Source organism: Anolis carolinensis, unplaced genomic scaffold (assembly GCF_035594765.1).
Source record: "Anolis carolinensis isolate JA03-04 unplaced genomic scaffold, rAnoCar3.1.pri scaffold_8, whole genome shotgun sequence".
Classification (NCBI taxonomy): domain Eukaryota; kingdom Metazoa; phylum Chordata; class Lepidosauria; order Squamata; family Dactyloidae; genus Anolis; species Anolis carolinensis.
Window position 1 is genome coordinate 5910090 of NW_026943819.1, and position 15291 is coordinate 5925380.

Sequence of the window (15291 nt, forward strand, 5' to 3'; positions counted from 1 at the left end):
GACCTAGCTATGCTTTTACGGCATCAACATGGTCTGGATCAAAGATTATGTGCAAGGTTCTCAGACGAATTGATTTATTCATTTTGTATGTTTCAAGTTTGTATATTTTCTCATGTGTTTTAATGACTAATGTAAATTGGTTTTTTAATCTGCTTTATGTTTAATCGTATTGTATTGTTGTTTTACTGGCATTGAATTTTTGCCAGATCTGTAAGCCGCCTTGAGTCCCTTCGGGTGAAGAAAGGTGGGATAGAAGTGACGTAAAGGACAGGGCTGTGGCGCAGCTGGTTAGTAGCCAGATGCAATAAATCATTACTGACTGACAGGTCATGAGTTCAAAGCCAGCCTGGGCCGGAGTGAGCTCCTGACTGTTAAATAGCCTGGCTTTCTGTTCACCTATTCAGCCCAAAAGACAGTTGCATCTGTCAAGTAGGAAAATTAGGTACCACTTCATGCGGGGAGGCTAATTTAACTGATTTATGATACCATTAAATATTCCTGCAGCGTGCGGAAGAATGAGAAAGTACTCCATCAAGGACTCGGTGTCACAAAGTGGACGGTGAAGCGGCAGCTTTATCCAGTGGCCGGAATCGAGCATACCCTCATGAAGCAGGAAAATTTTAAATTGCCTCTGTGTCTGTCTATATGTCGTATGTCTAATGGCATTGACTATTAACTATTATAATATCTCTGTTTTATATTGTATATTGTTTTTATCTTGTTATACTGTGAATTGTATATATGTTGTTTTTGTTCAATTATGTTGTTTGGGCTTTGCCCCATGCAAGCTGCCCGAGTCCCCTCGGAGAGATGGTGGCGGGGTATAAATAGAGTTTTTAAAATTATTATTATTATTATTATTATTATTATTATTATTATTAGCATTGTGATTCGCCCAAGTCCCCTTGGGGAGATGGTGGCGGGGTATAAATAGAGTTTTTATTATTATTATTATTATTATTATTATTATTATTATTATTATTATTATTATGTGCATTGTGATCTGCCCGAGTCCCCTCAGGGAGATGGTGGCAGGGTATAAATAGTTATTATTATTATTATTATTATTATTATTGTTATGTACATTGTGATCTGCCCGAGTTCCCTCGGGGAGATGGTGGTGGGGTATAAATAGTTTTATTATTATTATTATTATTATTATTATTATTATTATTATTATTATTATTATTATTATTATGTGCATTGTGATCCGCCCGAGTCCCCTCGGGAAGATGGTGGCGGGGTATAAATAGAGGTTTTTATTATTATTATTATTATTATTATTATTATTATTATTATTATGTGCATTGTGATCTGCCCGAGTCCCCTCGGGGAGATGGTGGCGGGGTATAAATAGAGTTGTTGTTGTTGTTATTATTATTATTATTATTATTATTATTATTATTATTATGTACATTGTGATCCGCCCGAGTCTCTTCTGGGAGATGGTGGTGGGGTATAAACAGAGTTATTATTATTATTATTATTATTATTATTATTATTATTATTATTATTATTATGTGCATTGTGATCCGCCCTGAGTTCCCTTCGGGGTGAGAAAGAAGGGTGGAATATAAATATTGTAAATAATAAATAAATACATAAATCATAGAATCATAGAATAGTAGAGTTGGAAGAGACCTCATGGCCCATCCAGTCCAACCCCATTCTGCCAAGAAGCAGGAAATCGCATTCAAAGCACCCCCGACAGATGGCCATCAATACTGCCTCCTGATGGGAGCAGAAGGGGGTGGGACTAGATGGCCTTTGGGACTCTGCTGCAAGTGTGAGAATGCATTGAGTGTCTTTTTGGGCGTGAGTGTGAGAGAGAGAGGCTGTGTGCAAGCTCTGCCCCTTTCCCTTCCAAGGAGGCTCCGGAGGAAGAAGCAGAATCCGCAGCTGCATCGATTCGGGGCTCTCTTCCTCCTCCTCTTGCTCAGGCGATTCATTGCCTTCGCTGCTGCTGCTGCTGCTCGGCTTGTGGCCGCGCGGGGAGCACGGGAGCCTTTCTCTCTCTCTCTCTTTCCTCGGCTTGCTCACCGCAGAGCCTCTGCAGAAGGAGCAGAAGAAGCCTCAGCAGCAGGCGCGAGAGAAGCAGCCCCAGCGCCAGGCTCAGCATCAGGAGCCGGAGCCGGAGCAGGACCATGACGAGGCGCCGCAGCCTCCCTCCCGACGGAGCCGGGCCCTGAGCGGCCCCCCGCGCCCCGTCCCCGGGGGTCCGAGACCCGCTCCCCGCCGCAGAGGAAGAGGCAGGCGCGGCCCGAGGGCAGCCCCCCCCCCCCCTCCGGAGCCATGGCCCAGGCCGCCAAGCAGCTCAAGAAGATCAAAGACATCGAGGCGCAGGCCTTGCAGGAGCAGAAGGAGAAGGAGGAGTCCAACCGCAAGAGACGCAACCGCTCCCGGGACCGCAAGAAGAAGGTGGGAAGAGACACCGGCCGGGGCACTGCGGGGTTTGGGAGGAGCAGGAGGGCAGGGAGGAGCAAGGCAGGGGTCCCCGTGGCAGGGAGTCCGTCCCCAAGGGGGGGGCATGGCCAGGGGCTCCCAGGAGCTGCAAGTCCCCATTGACCAGAGGGGACCAAGGCCTTCCAATGGCTGGAAACATCCACTGGCTGGAGGGAGCCAAGGCTTTTCTAATAATTGGGAGTCTCCAGTGGATGGGAGTCCCCAAGGCCTTCCAATGGCTGGATATAGCCAAGGGCTTCTAGCAACTGCAAACTCCCATTGACTAGAGGGGACCAAGGCCTTCCAGTAGCTCAGTGGAAATATCCCAAAGCTGAAGGGACCCAAGGCTTTTCTAATAGCTGGGGGTCTCCAGTGGATTGGAGTCCCCAAGGCTTTCCAATGGTTGGGAATAGCCAAGGGCTTCCAGTAACTGCAAGTTCCCATTGACTAGAGGGACCCAAGGCCTTCCAGTAGCTGGAAACATCCACTGGCTGGCTGAGAGCAGGCAAAGATTTCCAGGGTTGGAAATATCCAAGGCTTTTCTAATAACTGGGAGTCTCCAGTGGATGGGAGTACCCAAGGCCTTCCGATGGCTGGGAATAGGCAAGGGCTTCCAGCAGCTGCAAGTTCCCATTGACTAGAGAGGACCAAGGCCTTCTAGTAGCTGAAATATCCACTGGCTGGCATTCTCCAGGGGCTGAGGGCAAGAAAAGACTTCCAGGGTTGGAAATATCCACTAGCTGGAAGGACCCAAAGCTTTTCTAATAGCTGGGGGTCTCCAGTGGATGGGAGTCCTCAAGGTCTTCCAATGGTTGGGAATAGCCAAGGGCTTCCAGTAACTGCAAGTTCTCATTGACTAGAGGGACCCAAGGTCTTCCAATGGCTGGAAAGATCCACTGGCTGGCTGAAGAGCAGGCAAAGACTTCCAGGGTTGGAAATATCCAAGGCTTTTGTAATAACTGGGAGTCTCCAGTGGCTGGGAGTCCCCAAGGCCTTCCAGTGGTTGGGAATAGCCAAGGGCTTCCAGTAGCTGCAAGTCCTCATTGACTAGAGGGGACCAAGGCCTTCCAGCAGCTCAGTGGAAACATCAAAGGCTTTTCTGATTGCTGGGACTCTCAAGTGGATGGGAATCCCCAAGGTTTTCCAATGGCTGGGAATAACCAAGGGCTTCCAGTAGCTCAGTGGAAACATCCACTGTCTGGCAGTCCCCAGGGGCTGAGAGCAGGCAAAGACTTCCAGGGTTGGAAATATCCAAGACTTTTGTAATAGCTGGGACTCTCCAGTGGCTGGGAGTACCCAAGGTCTTCTAATGGCTGGATATAGCCAAAGGCTTCTAGCAACTGCAAGCTCCCATTGACTAGAAGGGACCAAGGCCTTCCAGTAGCTCAGAGGAAATATGCAAGGCTTTTCTGATTGCTGGGAGTCTCCAGTGGATTGGAGTCCCCAAGACCTTCCAGTGGTTGGGAATGGCCAAGGGCTTCCAGTAGCTGCAAGTTCCCATTGACTAGAGGGGACCAAGGCCTTCCAATGGCTGGAAACATCCACTGGCTGGCAGTCTCCCAGGGGCTGAGAGCAGGCAAAGACTTCCAGGGTTGGAAATATCCAAGGCTTTTCTAATTGCTGGGAGTCTCTAGTGGACGGGAGTCCCCAAGGCCTTCTGATGGCTGGAAATAGCCAAGGGCTTCCAGTAACTGCAAGCTCCCATTGACTAGAGGGGCCCAAGGCCTTCCAGTAGCTCAGTGGAAATATCCAAGGTTTTTCTGATTGCTGGGAGTCTCTAGTGGATGGGAGTCCCCAAGGCCTTCCAATGGCTGGGAATAGCCAAGGGCTTCTAGCAACTGCAAGTTCCAATTGACCAGAGGAACCCAAGGCCTTCCAATGGCTGGAAACATCCAGTGGCTGGCAGTTCCCAGGGGCTGAGAGCAGGCAAAGACTTCCAGGGTTGGAAATATCCAAGGCTTTTCCAATAACTGGGAGTCTCCAGTGGATGGGAGTACCCAAGGCCTTCCAGTAGTTGGGAATAGGCTTCCAGTAACTGCAAGTTCCCATTGACTAGAGGGACCCAAGGCCTTCCAATAGCTGGAAACATCAACTCTGGCAGTCTCCAGGGGCTGAGAGCAGGCAGAGGCTTCCAGGGTTGGAAATATCAACTGGCTGGAAGGACCCAAGGCTTTTCTAATAACTGGGAGTCTCCAGTGGATGGGAATCCCCAAGGTCTTCCAATGGCTGGATATAGCCAAGGGCTTCTAGCAACTGCAAGCTCCCATTGACTAGAGGGACCCAAGGCCTCCCAGTAGCTGAAATATCCACTAGCTGGAGGGACCCAAGGCTTTTCTAATAGCTGGGAGTCTCCAGTGGATGGGAGTCCCCAAGGCCTTCCAGTGGCTGGGAATAACCAAGGACTTCCAGTAGCTGCAAGTTCCCATTGACTAGAGGCGTTCCAATGGCTGGAAACATCCACTTGGCTCTCTCAGCCACTGGAGACTCCCAGCTATTAGAAAAACCTTGGATATTTCCAATATTGGAAGTCGTTGCCTACTCTCACCCACTGGGGACTCCCAGCCGGGGGATGTTTCTCGCTACAGGATGGTCTTGAGCATGGGCAAACTTCAGCCCTCTTCCTATTTTGGACTTCAAATCCCACAGTTCCTAATAGCCGGTAGGAATTGTGATAGTTGAAGTCCAAAACATCTGGAGGGCTGAAGTTTGCCATTGCCTGCTTGAGTCAATGGGAACTTGGAGTGACTGGAAGCCCTTGGCTATGTGCAAACATTGGAAGGCCTAGGGGACTCCCATCCACTGGAGACTCCCAGTTATTAGAAAAGCCTTGGGTCCCTCCAGCCAGTGGATATTTCCAACCCTGGAAGTCTTTGCCTGCTTTTCTAATAGTGTGTCTCCAGTGGCTGGAAATACTCAGGGGATGGAAGTATCCAAGGGCTCCCAGGTGGCCAATAGTCTCCAGGGTTGTAAACCATTGTGGTCCTCCAGTGTAACCAGTTCTTGTTAATCGATGCAAGGCACACTGCGGTCTACAAAACGTTGTTTGGAATATCCACTGGTTTCCAGTGCTTGGCTGGAGAAGGGCTTTCGGTAGCTAAGAGTAACCAGTGGCTGGGAGTTCCCAAGGCTGGAAATAGCCAAGGCCTTGCACTTGTTACTTGAAACACCCAAGGTTTGGAGTCACCCAAGTGGCTGGATGTAGCTGAGGACTTCCAGTAGCTGGAAATACCCATTAGTTGTAGCTGACTATTTCCTGGGATTGCCGGGGCCTCCTTCCCTTGCTCCCTTCCAGTTGTGGTTTATGAGTTTTTAAGGGAAAGCACATCCTTCTCCCTTAGTAGAGGGGGAAACAGAGGAGGAGACCCCATTCTGCCCCCCAATAGCACAAGGAAAGAGCAGGACACCCCCTTATTCCCCCCTTCCGTTGGTACTTTTGCCGGAGCCTCTATTTTGTCCTCCTTCAGCACCACGGCCAGCTCTTTCGGGGCATCCTTTGGCCTTGTTTCTGCTGGACAAGAGCTCGGAAAAATTGCCTCCTGAATTGGCTGGGAATCTGGATCATCATTCCTCCCCGAGATGTGGGTTGCGAGTTCCAATGAGGCGTGACCCCCTTTCAGAGGTCTTCCAGAGGACTTCAAACTGGTGTGGGTCTGTGTTGTTTTGGGGATGGAGATGGCGTTTGCTGGCTTCGCTTTTCGTATGTTCCAGGTAGATATTATACAGTAGAATCTCACTTATCCAACATAAACGGGCCGGCAGAACGTTGGATAAGCGAATATGTTGGATAATAAGGACGGATTAAGAAAAAGCCTATTAAACATCAAATTAGTTTATGCTTTTACAAATTAAGCACCAAAACATCATGTTATACAACAAATTTGACAGAAAAAGTAGTTCAATACACAGTAATGCTATGTAGAAATTACTGTATTTACAAATTTAGAACCAAAATATCATGATACAGTGGAGTCTCACTTATCCAACACTCGCTTATCCAACGTTCTGGATGATCCAACCCATTTTTGTAGTCAATGTTTTCAATACATCGTGATGTTTTGGTGCTAAATTCATAAATACAGTAATTACTACATAGCATTACTGTATTGAACTACTTTTTCTGTCAAATTTGTTGTATAACATGATGTTTTGGTGCTTAATTTTTAAAATCATAACCTATTTTGATGTTTAATAGGCTTTTTCTTAATCTCTCCTCATTATCCAACATATTCGCTTTTCCAACATTCTGCCGGCCCGTATACGTTGGATAAGTGAGACTCTACTGTATATTGAAAACATTGACTACAAAAAAGCATTGGATAATCCAGAATGTTGGTTAAGTGAGTGTTGGATAAGTGAGACTCTGCTGTACATGCTTTTCTAGAGTTTCCGAGCTTCTAGTTTTGCGGAGTGGCTTCTCTTGTGTCCGCCACAAGCCAGAAATCAGTGAAGAGACCCCAGAAGCTTGTCTTTTCTCTTTAGCTTTCCTTGTATGCAATCTTCTCAAGCGCAGGAGGTTGGATCTCTTGCTTTGTGAATGGAATGAAACTGAATAAAAGCAGGACACGCAATACTCACAACCCAATAGGCAGAGGTGACATGCTCACCGCCGAGGATTGATTTAATACGTATAATTGTTTATTGACGCATTAGATATTCCACTGATCTCACATGTATCGTAGACTTAACAATATTATTTATTTATTTATTTATTAGCGAGGTGTATATCCCGCCCTTCTCACTCCGAAGGGAAGTCAGGGTGGTTTACAAGTATATATACATACAATATATTATATTATACTAGCTGTGCCCGGCCACGCGTTGCTGTGGCGAAGTCTGGTGGTAGGGAAATAAACTATTGAGGAATTGGTGGTAGTTAAGGTAAAGGGTAAAGGTTTTCTCATGACAAGTTGTGTCCGACTGCACACTGAAGTGGATTATATGGCAGTGTGGAGTCAAGATAATGCAGTTCAAAGCAGATAATATAAGATTATAAATGGGTTATATAGCTGTGTGGAAGGGCCTTAAGTCTACACTGCCATATAATCCAGTTCAAATCAGATAATCTGTATTTTATAGGCAGTGTGGAAGAGGCCTAAGTGAGGCCTAACTCTGCCTGTCCCCTGGGCTGAGTGGGTTGCTAGGAGACCAAGTGGGCAGAGCTTAGCCTTCTAACTGGCAGCAATTGGATAAAGACAATTATTCCTCTCTCTCCAATTAGGACTTTATTTTTCTTTTCTTTTTGTTGTATGAACGTAGAGGCATGGATGAGGGGTTGTGCTGCCAAGTTCAGTGTTTCTGGGATGTGTAGTTTTGTTGTTTTGTCCTAGGCCGAAATTTCATTACCCTTTTATATATATATAGATTTATTTATTTATTAGCAAGATTTATATCCCGCCCTTCTCACCCCGAAGGAAACTCAGGGCGGTTTACAAGTTTATATACATACAATATATTATATTATATGACTATATCGCAATATTATTAGTAATATTGCATGTACAGTAGAGTCTCACTTATCCAAGCTAAACGGGCCAGCAGAAGCTTGGATAAGCGAATATCTTGGATAATAAGGAGGGATTAAGGAAAAGCCTATTAAACATCAAATTAGGTTATGATTTTACTAATTAAGCACCAAAACATCATGTTATACAACAAATATGACAGAAAAAGCAGTTCAATACACAGTAATGTTATGTTGTAATTACTGTATTTACGAATTTAGCACCAAAATATCACGATGTATGGAAAACATTGACTACAAAAATGCGTTGGATAATCCAGAAACTTGGATAAGCGAGGCTTGGATAAGTGAGACTCTACTGTAATATAAATATACAATTATAATAGTGAATTATAATTATTATTACATTGTATTATATCATAATACAGTAGAGTCTCACTTATCCAACACTCGCTTATCCAACATTCTGGATTATCCAACGCATTTTCAATACATCATGATATTTTGGTACTAAATTTGTAAATACAGTAATTACTACATAGCATTACTGTGTATTGAACTACTTTTTCTGTCAAATTTGTTGTATAACATAATGTTTTGGTGCTTAATTTGTAAAATCATAACTTAATTTGATGTTTAATAGACTTATATGACTATATTGCAATATTATTAGTAATATTGCATGTAATATAAATATACAATTATTACAGTGAATTATAATTATTATTACATTGTATTACATCATAATACAGTAGAGTAATTCCAGGGTAGGAGAAAGAATTCTTGTCTGTTCAAAGCAGCCAGGCTTTGAAGCTGCAAGGCCATTCAATGCTAATCAAGGTGGCCAATTGCAATATTCATACAGACAAGAGTTCTTTCTCCCACCCTGGACATTGCACAGATATATAAACCCTGCTCGACTCGTTTCCAATCTCACAGCCTCTGAGGATGGCTGCCATATATGTGGGTGAAACGTCAGGAGAGAATGCTTCTGGAACATGGCCAGACAGCCTGGAAAACTCACAGCAACCCAGTTTCATTATGTTGCATCCTGCCTTGAGCCATAAGAAGAGTCTAGTTATGCATGATCATCATCATCGTTGTTTGGATAGTTTTGTGTTATTTAAATGGTGGCAGAGTGATTGGGGATTCATAGTTTTCCTGGTCAAATCTCAGCCAAAGGAGGCACAACGTTTGCTTCCTGAAGGTCCCGGTTTCCGATTCAGCCTCCGGAGAGTCACTTTGCAGTCGGTGTAAATAATACAAAGCTGGCATCGTGGAAGTGATTCAGGATTATGCAACACACAAAGAGCAGAGAGATGAGGACGGCTTTTGACTTGGCGACTTTACTGGAACGGTATTCGTTTTGTGACGTGTGTCGGTGTGTTGTCAAGTCACCTCTCATGGTGACTGCATGGATTTCAGAGCGTTTTCTTTGGCAAAGGCAACTCCATGGTGTAGCATCTCTATTTCACGAGTGATCTCCCATCTAAGTGTAAACCAAAGCTTCCAAGATGAGTAGCTATTTGTAATCTATAGACCACTCTTATCAGGTGTATGGAGTATTGGCTAGAATTTCTGTACTTAGAGTTGGCTATACTAGAAATAATCGGTGGTGGTGGTGGGGAATTAGCTGCACAAAAGCGAAAAACATTCTTGTTCATTTCTATAAGTCCTGAGTGCATATTCTTGCATAGATGCTTCACTTATGTATACGACAGAATTGTATTTGATGGTTGACTGAAATTATCAACTATTATAATACTTTTGTTTTATATTGTACTAGCTTAGCCCAGCCACGCATTGCTGTGGCGTTGTCTGGTGGTGTTGCTGAGAACTTGTTGAGGCTGGATGGCTATCTGTCAGGAGTGGTTGGATTGTGTCCTCCTGCGTGATATAAGGAAGTTGAACTGGATGATCTTTAGGGGTATCTGCTAACCTTATGATTGTATTATTATTATTATTATTATTATTATTATTATTATTATTATTATTGGGAGGCTGGGTGGGCTGAGTAGGTTGCTAGGAGACCAAGTGGGCGGAGCTTAGCCTTCTAACTGGCAGCAATTGGATAAAAACAATTATTCCCCTCCCTCTAATTAGGACTTTATTTTTCTTTTCTTTTTGTTGTATGAACGTAGAGGCATGGATGAGGGGTTGTGCTGCCAAGTTTAGTGTTTTGGGATGTGTAGTTTTGTTGTTTTGTCCTAGGCCGAAATTTCATTACCCTTTTATATATATATAGATTTTGTTTGTATCTTGTTACTGTATATTGTGAATTGTATGTACCGTATATACTCGAATATAAGCCGACCCGAATATAAGCTGAGGCATCTAATTTTACCACAAAAAAACTGGGAAATCATTGACTCAAGTATAAGCAGAGGGTGGGAAATTTCAGAAATTAAAATAGATACCAATAAAATGACATTAATTGAGGCATCAGTAGGTTAAATGTTTTTGAATATTTACATCAAGCTCTAATTTAAGATAAGACTGTCCGACTCTGATCAAATCATTATTCTCATCTTCTTCAATGTAAATTTGCTTATGTATCCTTTTAATAATAATAGAGTAAAATAATACATGTAATAATAATAATAAATACAGGAAAATAATACATGTAATAATAAATAGAGTAGAATAATAAATGTAATAATAATAATAATAAGATGAGAGTGAAATAATAAATGTAATAATAATAACAATAACAGAGTAAAATAAATGTAATAGTAGCAACAATAATAGAGTACAATAATAAATGTAATAATAATAGAGTAAAATAATACATGTAATAATACCAATAGTAATAGAGAAAAATAAAATAAAAATATATTCTTGAGTATAAGTTGACCCAAATATAAGCCAACCAGGACCCTCACTTGAGTATAAGCCAAGGGGGGCCCAAGTTGGCCCAGGCCTGGTATATACACACAGATGTTGCTCTAGATCCCATAGAAAAGCCTTGCTGACTTAGTCCCGAGGTCTAATTTTGCAGAGTAGAATCATAGAATCATAGAATAGTAGAGTTGGAAGAGACCTCATGGGCCATCCAGTCCAACCCCCTGCCAAGAAGCAGGAAATCGCATTCAAAGCACCCCCGACAGATGGCCATCCAGCCTCTGCTTAATGGGGAGGCAATGTGCTGTGGTTATTGTTTTATTTATTCTCCTGCCGCCTTCCTCCCCTGGAATACCTGAGTCAGCTTGGGTTCGCTTTTAATATTAACATGCACAAGGTAGGAGTGCGGAGGATCTAAATTTATATCACCTTTCCATTTCTGGTATTAAAGAGCCTTCTGAGTTCGGCATGCCGACACGAACCAGATGTTTAAGATGTTTAATAACAAATATAATAGGATTATTTTGCAAAAGAGGGATATAAAAAAGGTAAAGGTTTCCCCTGACATTAGGGTTGATGCTCATCTCCATTTCTAAGCTGAAGAGCCGGCGTTGTCCGTAGACACCTCCAAGGTCATGTGGCCATAGGCATGACTGCATGGAATGCCGTTGCCTTCCCGCCGGAGCAGTACCTATTGATCTACTCACATTGGCATGTTTTCGAATTGCTAGGTTGGCAGACGTTTCGGTTGCTTGAGTTCTGGTTAATTGGGAGTGCCCTGTATATATTTATTATACACAGTATAACTCCTATATCCGTTGTTGATTTTGTCCAAAATATGCCCTCTCTGGGTATTTTAGGGCCCCTGGTGTAAGTCTGTGCTATTCTTGGGCTGGAAGTCTTTCACTTCAATAAGGTTCGCTATTATTCATGGTTTTGCGTATCCACAGGAAGCTTCGGAGCATATTTCCTATGGAAATTGGAGTTGTAATGTGCTTGGGACCATAGCAAATGTTGTATTGTTTCTTGTGATTAGTCCATTCTTTAACCCCTTCCTTCCTCCCCCCCCCTTTTTCTTACCTTCCTTCCTGCTCTCTTCCCTTCCTTTTTTCTCTTTTTATTTATTTCCAATATTTATATCCCGCCCTTCTCACCCGAAGGGACTCAGGGCGGCTTACAACACTGGCACAATTAGATGCCTATACAAAATCAATCAACAGTACATAAAATCAGTTAAAAAAACAATTAAATACAATATAAAAGTAAAGTATATAATTAATATATATATATATATATATATATATATATATATATATATATATATATATATATTCCTTCCTTCCCTCTTCTTTCCTCTCTTCCTCCCTCCCTCCTTTCCTTTTTCTCTCTTCCTTCCTTCCACTTTCTCTCCCTTCTTTCTTTCCTTCCTTCCTTTTCTCTTCTCCTTCCTTCCTTCCTTCCTTCCTTCCTTCCTTCCTTCCTTCCTTCCTTCCTTCCTTCCTTCCTTCCTTCCTTCTCCTTTCCTCTCTTCCTCCCTCCCACTTTTCCTTTCTCTCTCTTCCTTCCTTCCACTCTCTTCTTCTCTTCCTCCCTCCCTCCCTCCCTTCTTTCCCTCTCACACTCTCTTCCTCCCTCCCTCTCTCTCCCTCCCTCTTTCTTTTCCTCTCCCTTCCTCCCTCCCTTCTTCCATCTCCCTCCCTCTTCCTCTCTGCCTTCCTTCCTCTCTCTTCCTCTCTATCGTCCTTCTTCTCTCTCTTTCTTCATTCTTTTCCTTCCATCCCTTCATCCTCTGTGTTTTTCTTTATTCCTCCCTCCCTCCCTTCCTCCAACAACAATAGTAATAATAATAATAATAATAATAATAATAATAATAATAATAATAATAAGTCCTAGACACTTGGGAAGTGTTTGACTTGTGATTTTGACTTGTGATTTATCTATCTTGTTTGCTGTGTCATACAATAAAACAACAACAACAACAACAACAACACAGTCCTAGACACTTGGGAAGTGTTTGACTTGTGATTTTATGAAAAGAAATCCAGCATATCTATCTTGCTTACTGTGTCATATAATAATAATAATAATAACAACAACACAGTCCTAGACACTTGGGAAGTGTTTGACTTGTGATTTTGTGATACGAAATCCAGCATCTCTATCTTGTTTGCTGTGTCATACAATAATAATAATAATAATAATAATAATAATAATAATTTTATTTATACCCTGCCGCCATCTCCCAGAGGGACTCGGGACTCACTGAGCGCTCAAGGCATAACATGCAAAACACAAAAAAGTGCAGGAACTAAATATAAACAATATACAGCCGATGTAATAATTACAATATCACAAAAAGGTAAAGGTTTTCCCCTGACGTTAAGTCCAGTCGTGACCGACTCTGGGGGTTGGTGCTCATCTCCATTTCTAAGCCGAAGAGCCGGCGTTGTCCGTAGACACCTCCAAGTTCGTGTGGCCACTGGCATGACTGCATGGAGCGCCATTACAATATCACAAAAACCCCTGATTAAAAACAGTAAAATACAGAGAATGCTCAGCAGTATTTGACCTCAGACTTGTAAAGAGCTCGATAGATGTATTAGTAAAGAAACTCAATATGGTTGAAGGCTTGTTGGACTTTCCTTTTGTGTGGGTATGGTTCTCTGCTCTGTTCTCTTTCTTTGTGTTCATTTAACCAGTTGCACCAGGATTTTTTTTGTTGCAAATCATCTTGAGGGCTTTCACTTGCTGTAGAAACCAGGTGGATGGAAGGAAGGCCATCAGTAATGAGAAAAGCAGGAACAGCTGGGGGAATTTGGGCATTTTAGACCCATAAGGAACATTCCCAGCGTCTAGGTGTGATGCCGGATATTTCTCAAGGTGAACTGCAATTGAATTGAGAGTCATTTGGTGATATCGATATATATATTTATATATCCATTCACAATAAGAGAGAGGATTTAGGGAAAATATCCTTTGGAGGGATGCAGCTCCCAGAGGCGGATTTACATTGCCAACAGGTGAGTTGGCTGGAGACATTATTTTGGAAAATAATGAGTATATGATATGATGAAATCCTTTTGATCAAACTGCATGAATTTGATGGTGTAGATCAGGCATGAGCATGGCTTTTGGAATTGGAAAAATGTTCTGTTCCTGGTTTGAAAGTATTATTTGTTGTTTAATTGTTCAGTTCTTACTTTGCAAGAAGTTGTTACATTCCAGAAACTGCCACAAACAACATTGAATTGGGTTGCTATGTGTTTTCGAAGCCATGTTCCAGAAGCATTCTCTCCTGACGTTTCGCCCACGTGTGCTTAGAGTTCTACTCTTATTGCTATGAACTTATTTTGGATTCGAGATTGAGACCCGGGCCCTTTCTACGCTGCTATATAACTCATATTATCGCTAATCTACATTATCTGCTTTGAATGGGATTATACGAGTCTATACTGCTATATAATCCAGTTCGAAGCAAATAATCTGGATTTTATATGGCAGTATAGAAGGAGCCCCCAGTGGCGCAGTATGTTAAACCGCTGAGCTGCTGAACAAAATAATAATAATAATAATAATAATAATAATAATAATAATAATAATAAAGTAGAGTCTCACTTATCCAACACTCACTTATCCAACGTTCTGGATTATCCAACACATTTTTGTAGTCAATCTTTTCAATACATCGTGATATTTTGGTGCTAAATTTGTAAATACAGTAATTACTACATAGCATTACTGCATATTGAACTACTTTTTCTGTCAAATTTGTTGTATAACATGATGTTTTGGTGCTTAATTTGTAAAATCATAACCTAATTTGATGTTTAATAGGCCTTTCCTTAATCTCTCCTTATTATCCAACATATTCGCCTATATGTTCTGCCAGCCCATTTATGTTGGATAAGTGAGACTCTACTGTAATAATAATAATAATAATAATAATAATAATAATAATAATAATACTTGAATAAGATAACTATCAAAGTCTGAATACCTATATACTTGAGTATAAGCCGACCCGAACATAAGCCAGCCAGGATCCTCACTCGAGTATAAGCCGAGGAGAGCTTTTTCAGCCATAAAAAAGGGCTGAAAAACTAGGCTTATATTCAAGTATATACAGTATTTGTTGTTTAATTGTTCAGTTCTTACTTTGCAAGAAGTTGTTACATTCCAGAAACTGCCACAAACAACATTGAATTGGGTTGCTATGTGTTTTCCAAGCCATGTTCCAGAAGCATTCTCTCCTGACGTTTCTCCCACATGTGCTTAGAGTTCTACTCTTATTGCTATGAACGTATTTTGGGTTTGAAATTGAGACCCGGGCCCCTTCTACGCTGCTATATAACTCATATTATCGCTAATCTACATAATCTGCTTTGAATGGGATTATATGAGTCTATAATGCTATATAATCCAGTTCAAAGCAAATACAGTAGAGTCTCACTTATCCAACATAAATGGGCCAGCAGAACGTTGGATAAGCAACTATGTTGGATAATAAGGAAGGATTAAGAAAAAGCCTATTAAACATCAAATTAGGT

The 15291-nt window shown here is 42.1% G+C and overlaps 1 protein-coding gene across 7 annotated transcripts in view; it reads left to right on the forward strand.

Moving 5' to 3' along the window:
• Positions 1–1612: 1612 nt before the first annotated feature.
• ank1 (ankyrin 1) overlaps positions 1613–15291 on the forward strand; it is a 232977-nt gene continuing 219298 nt past the window's right edge. The window contains exon 1 of one of the 7 annotated variants that reach the window (XM_062961437.1): positions 1613–2418. In XM_062961437.1, coding sequence (XP_062817507.1) covers positions 2293–2418 — 126 coding nt within the window. In that variant the 5' untranslated portion in view covers positions 1613–2292. The remainder of the gene's footprint in view (positions 2419–15291) is intronic. The other 6 variants (XR_010000500.1, XM_062961428.1, XM_062961427.1 and 3 more) reach the window with 6 other exon arrangements.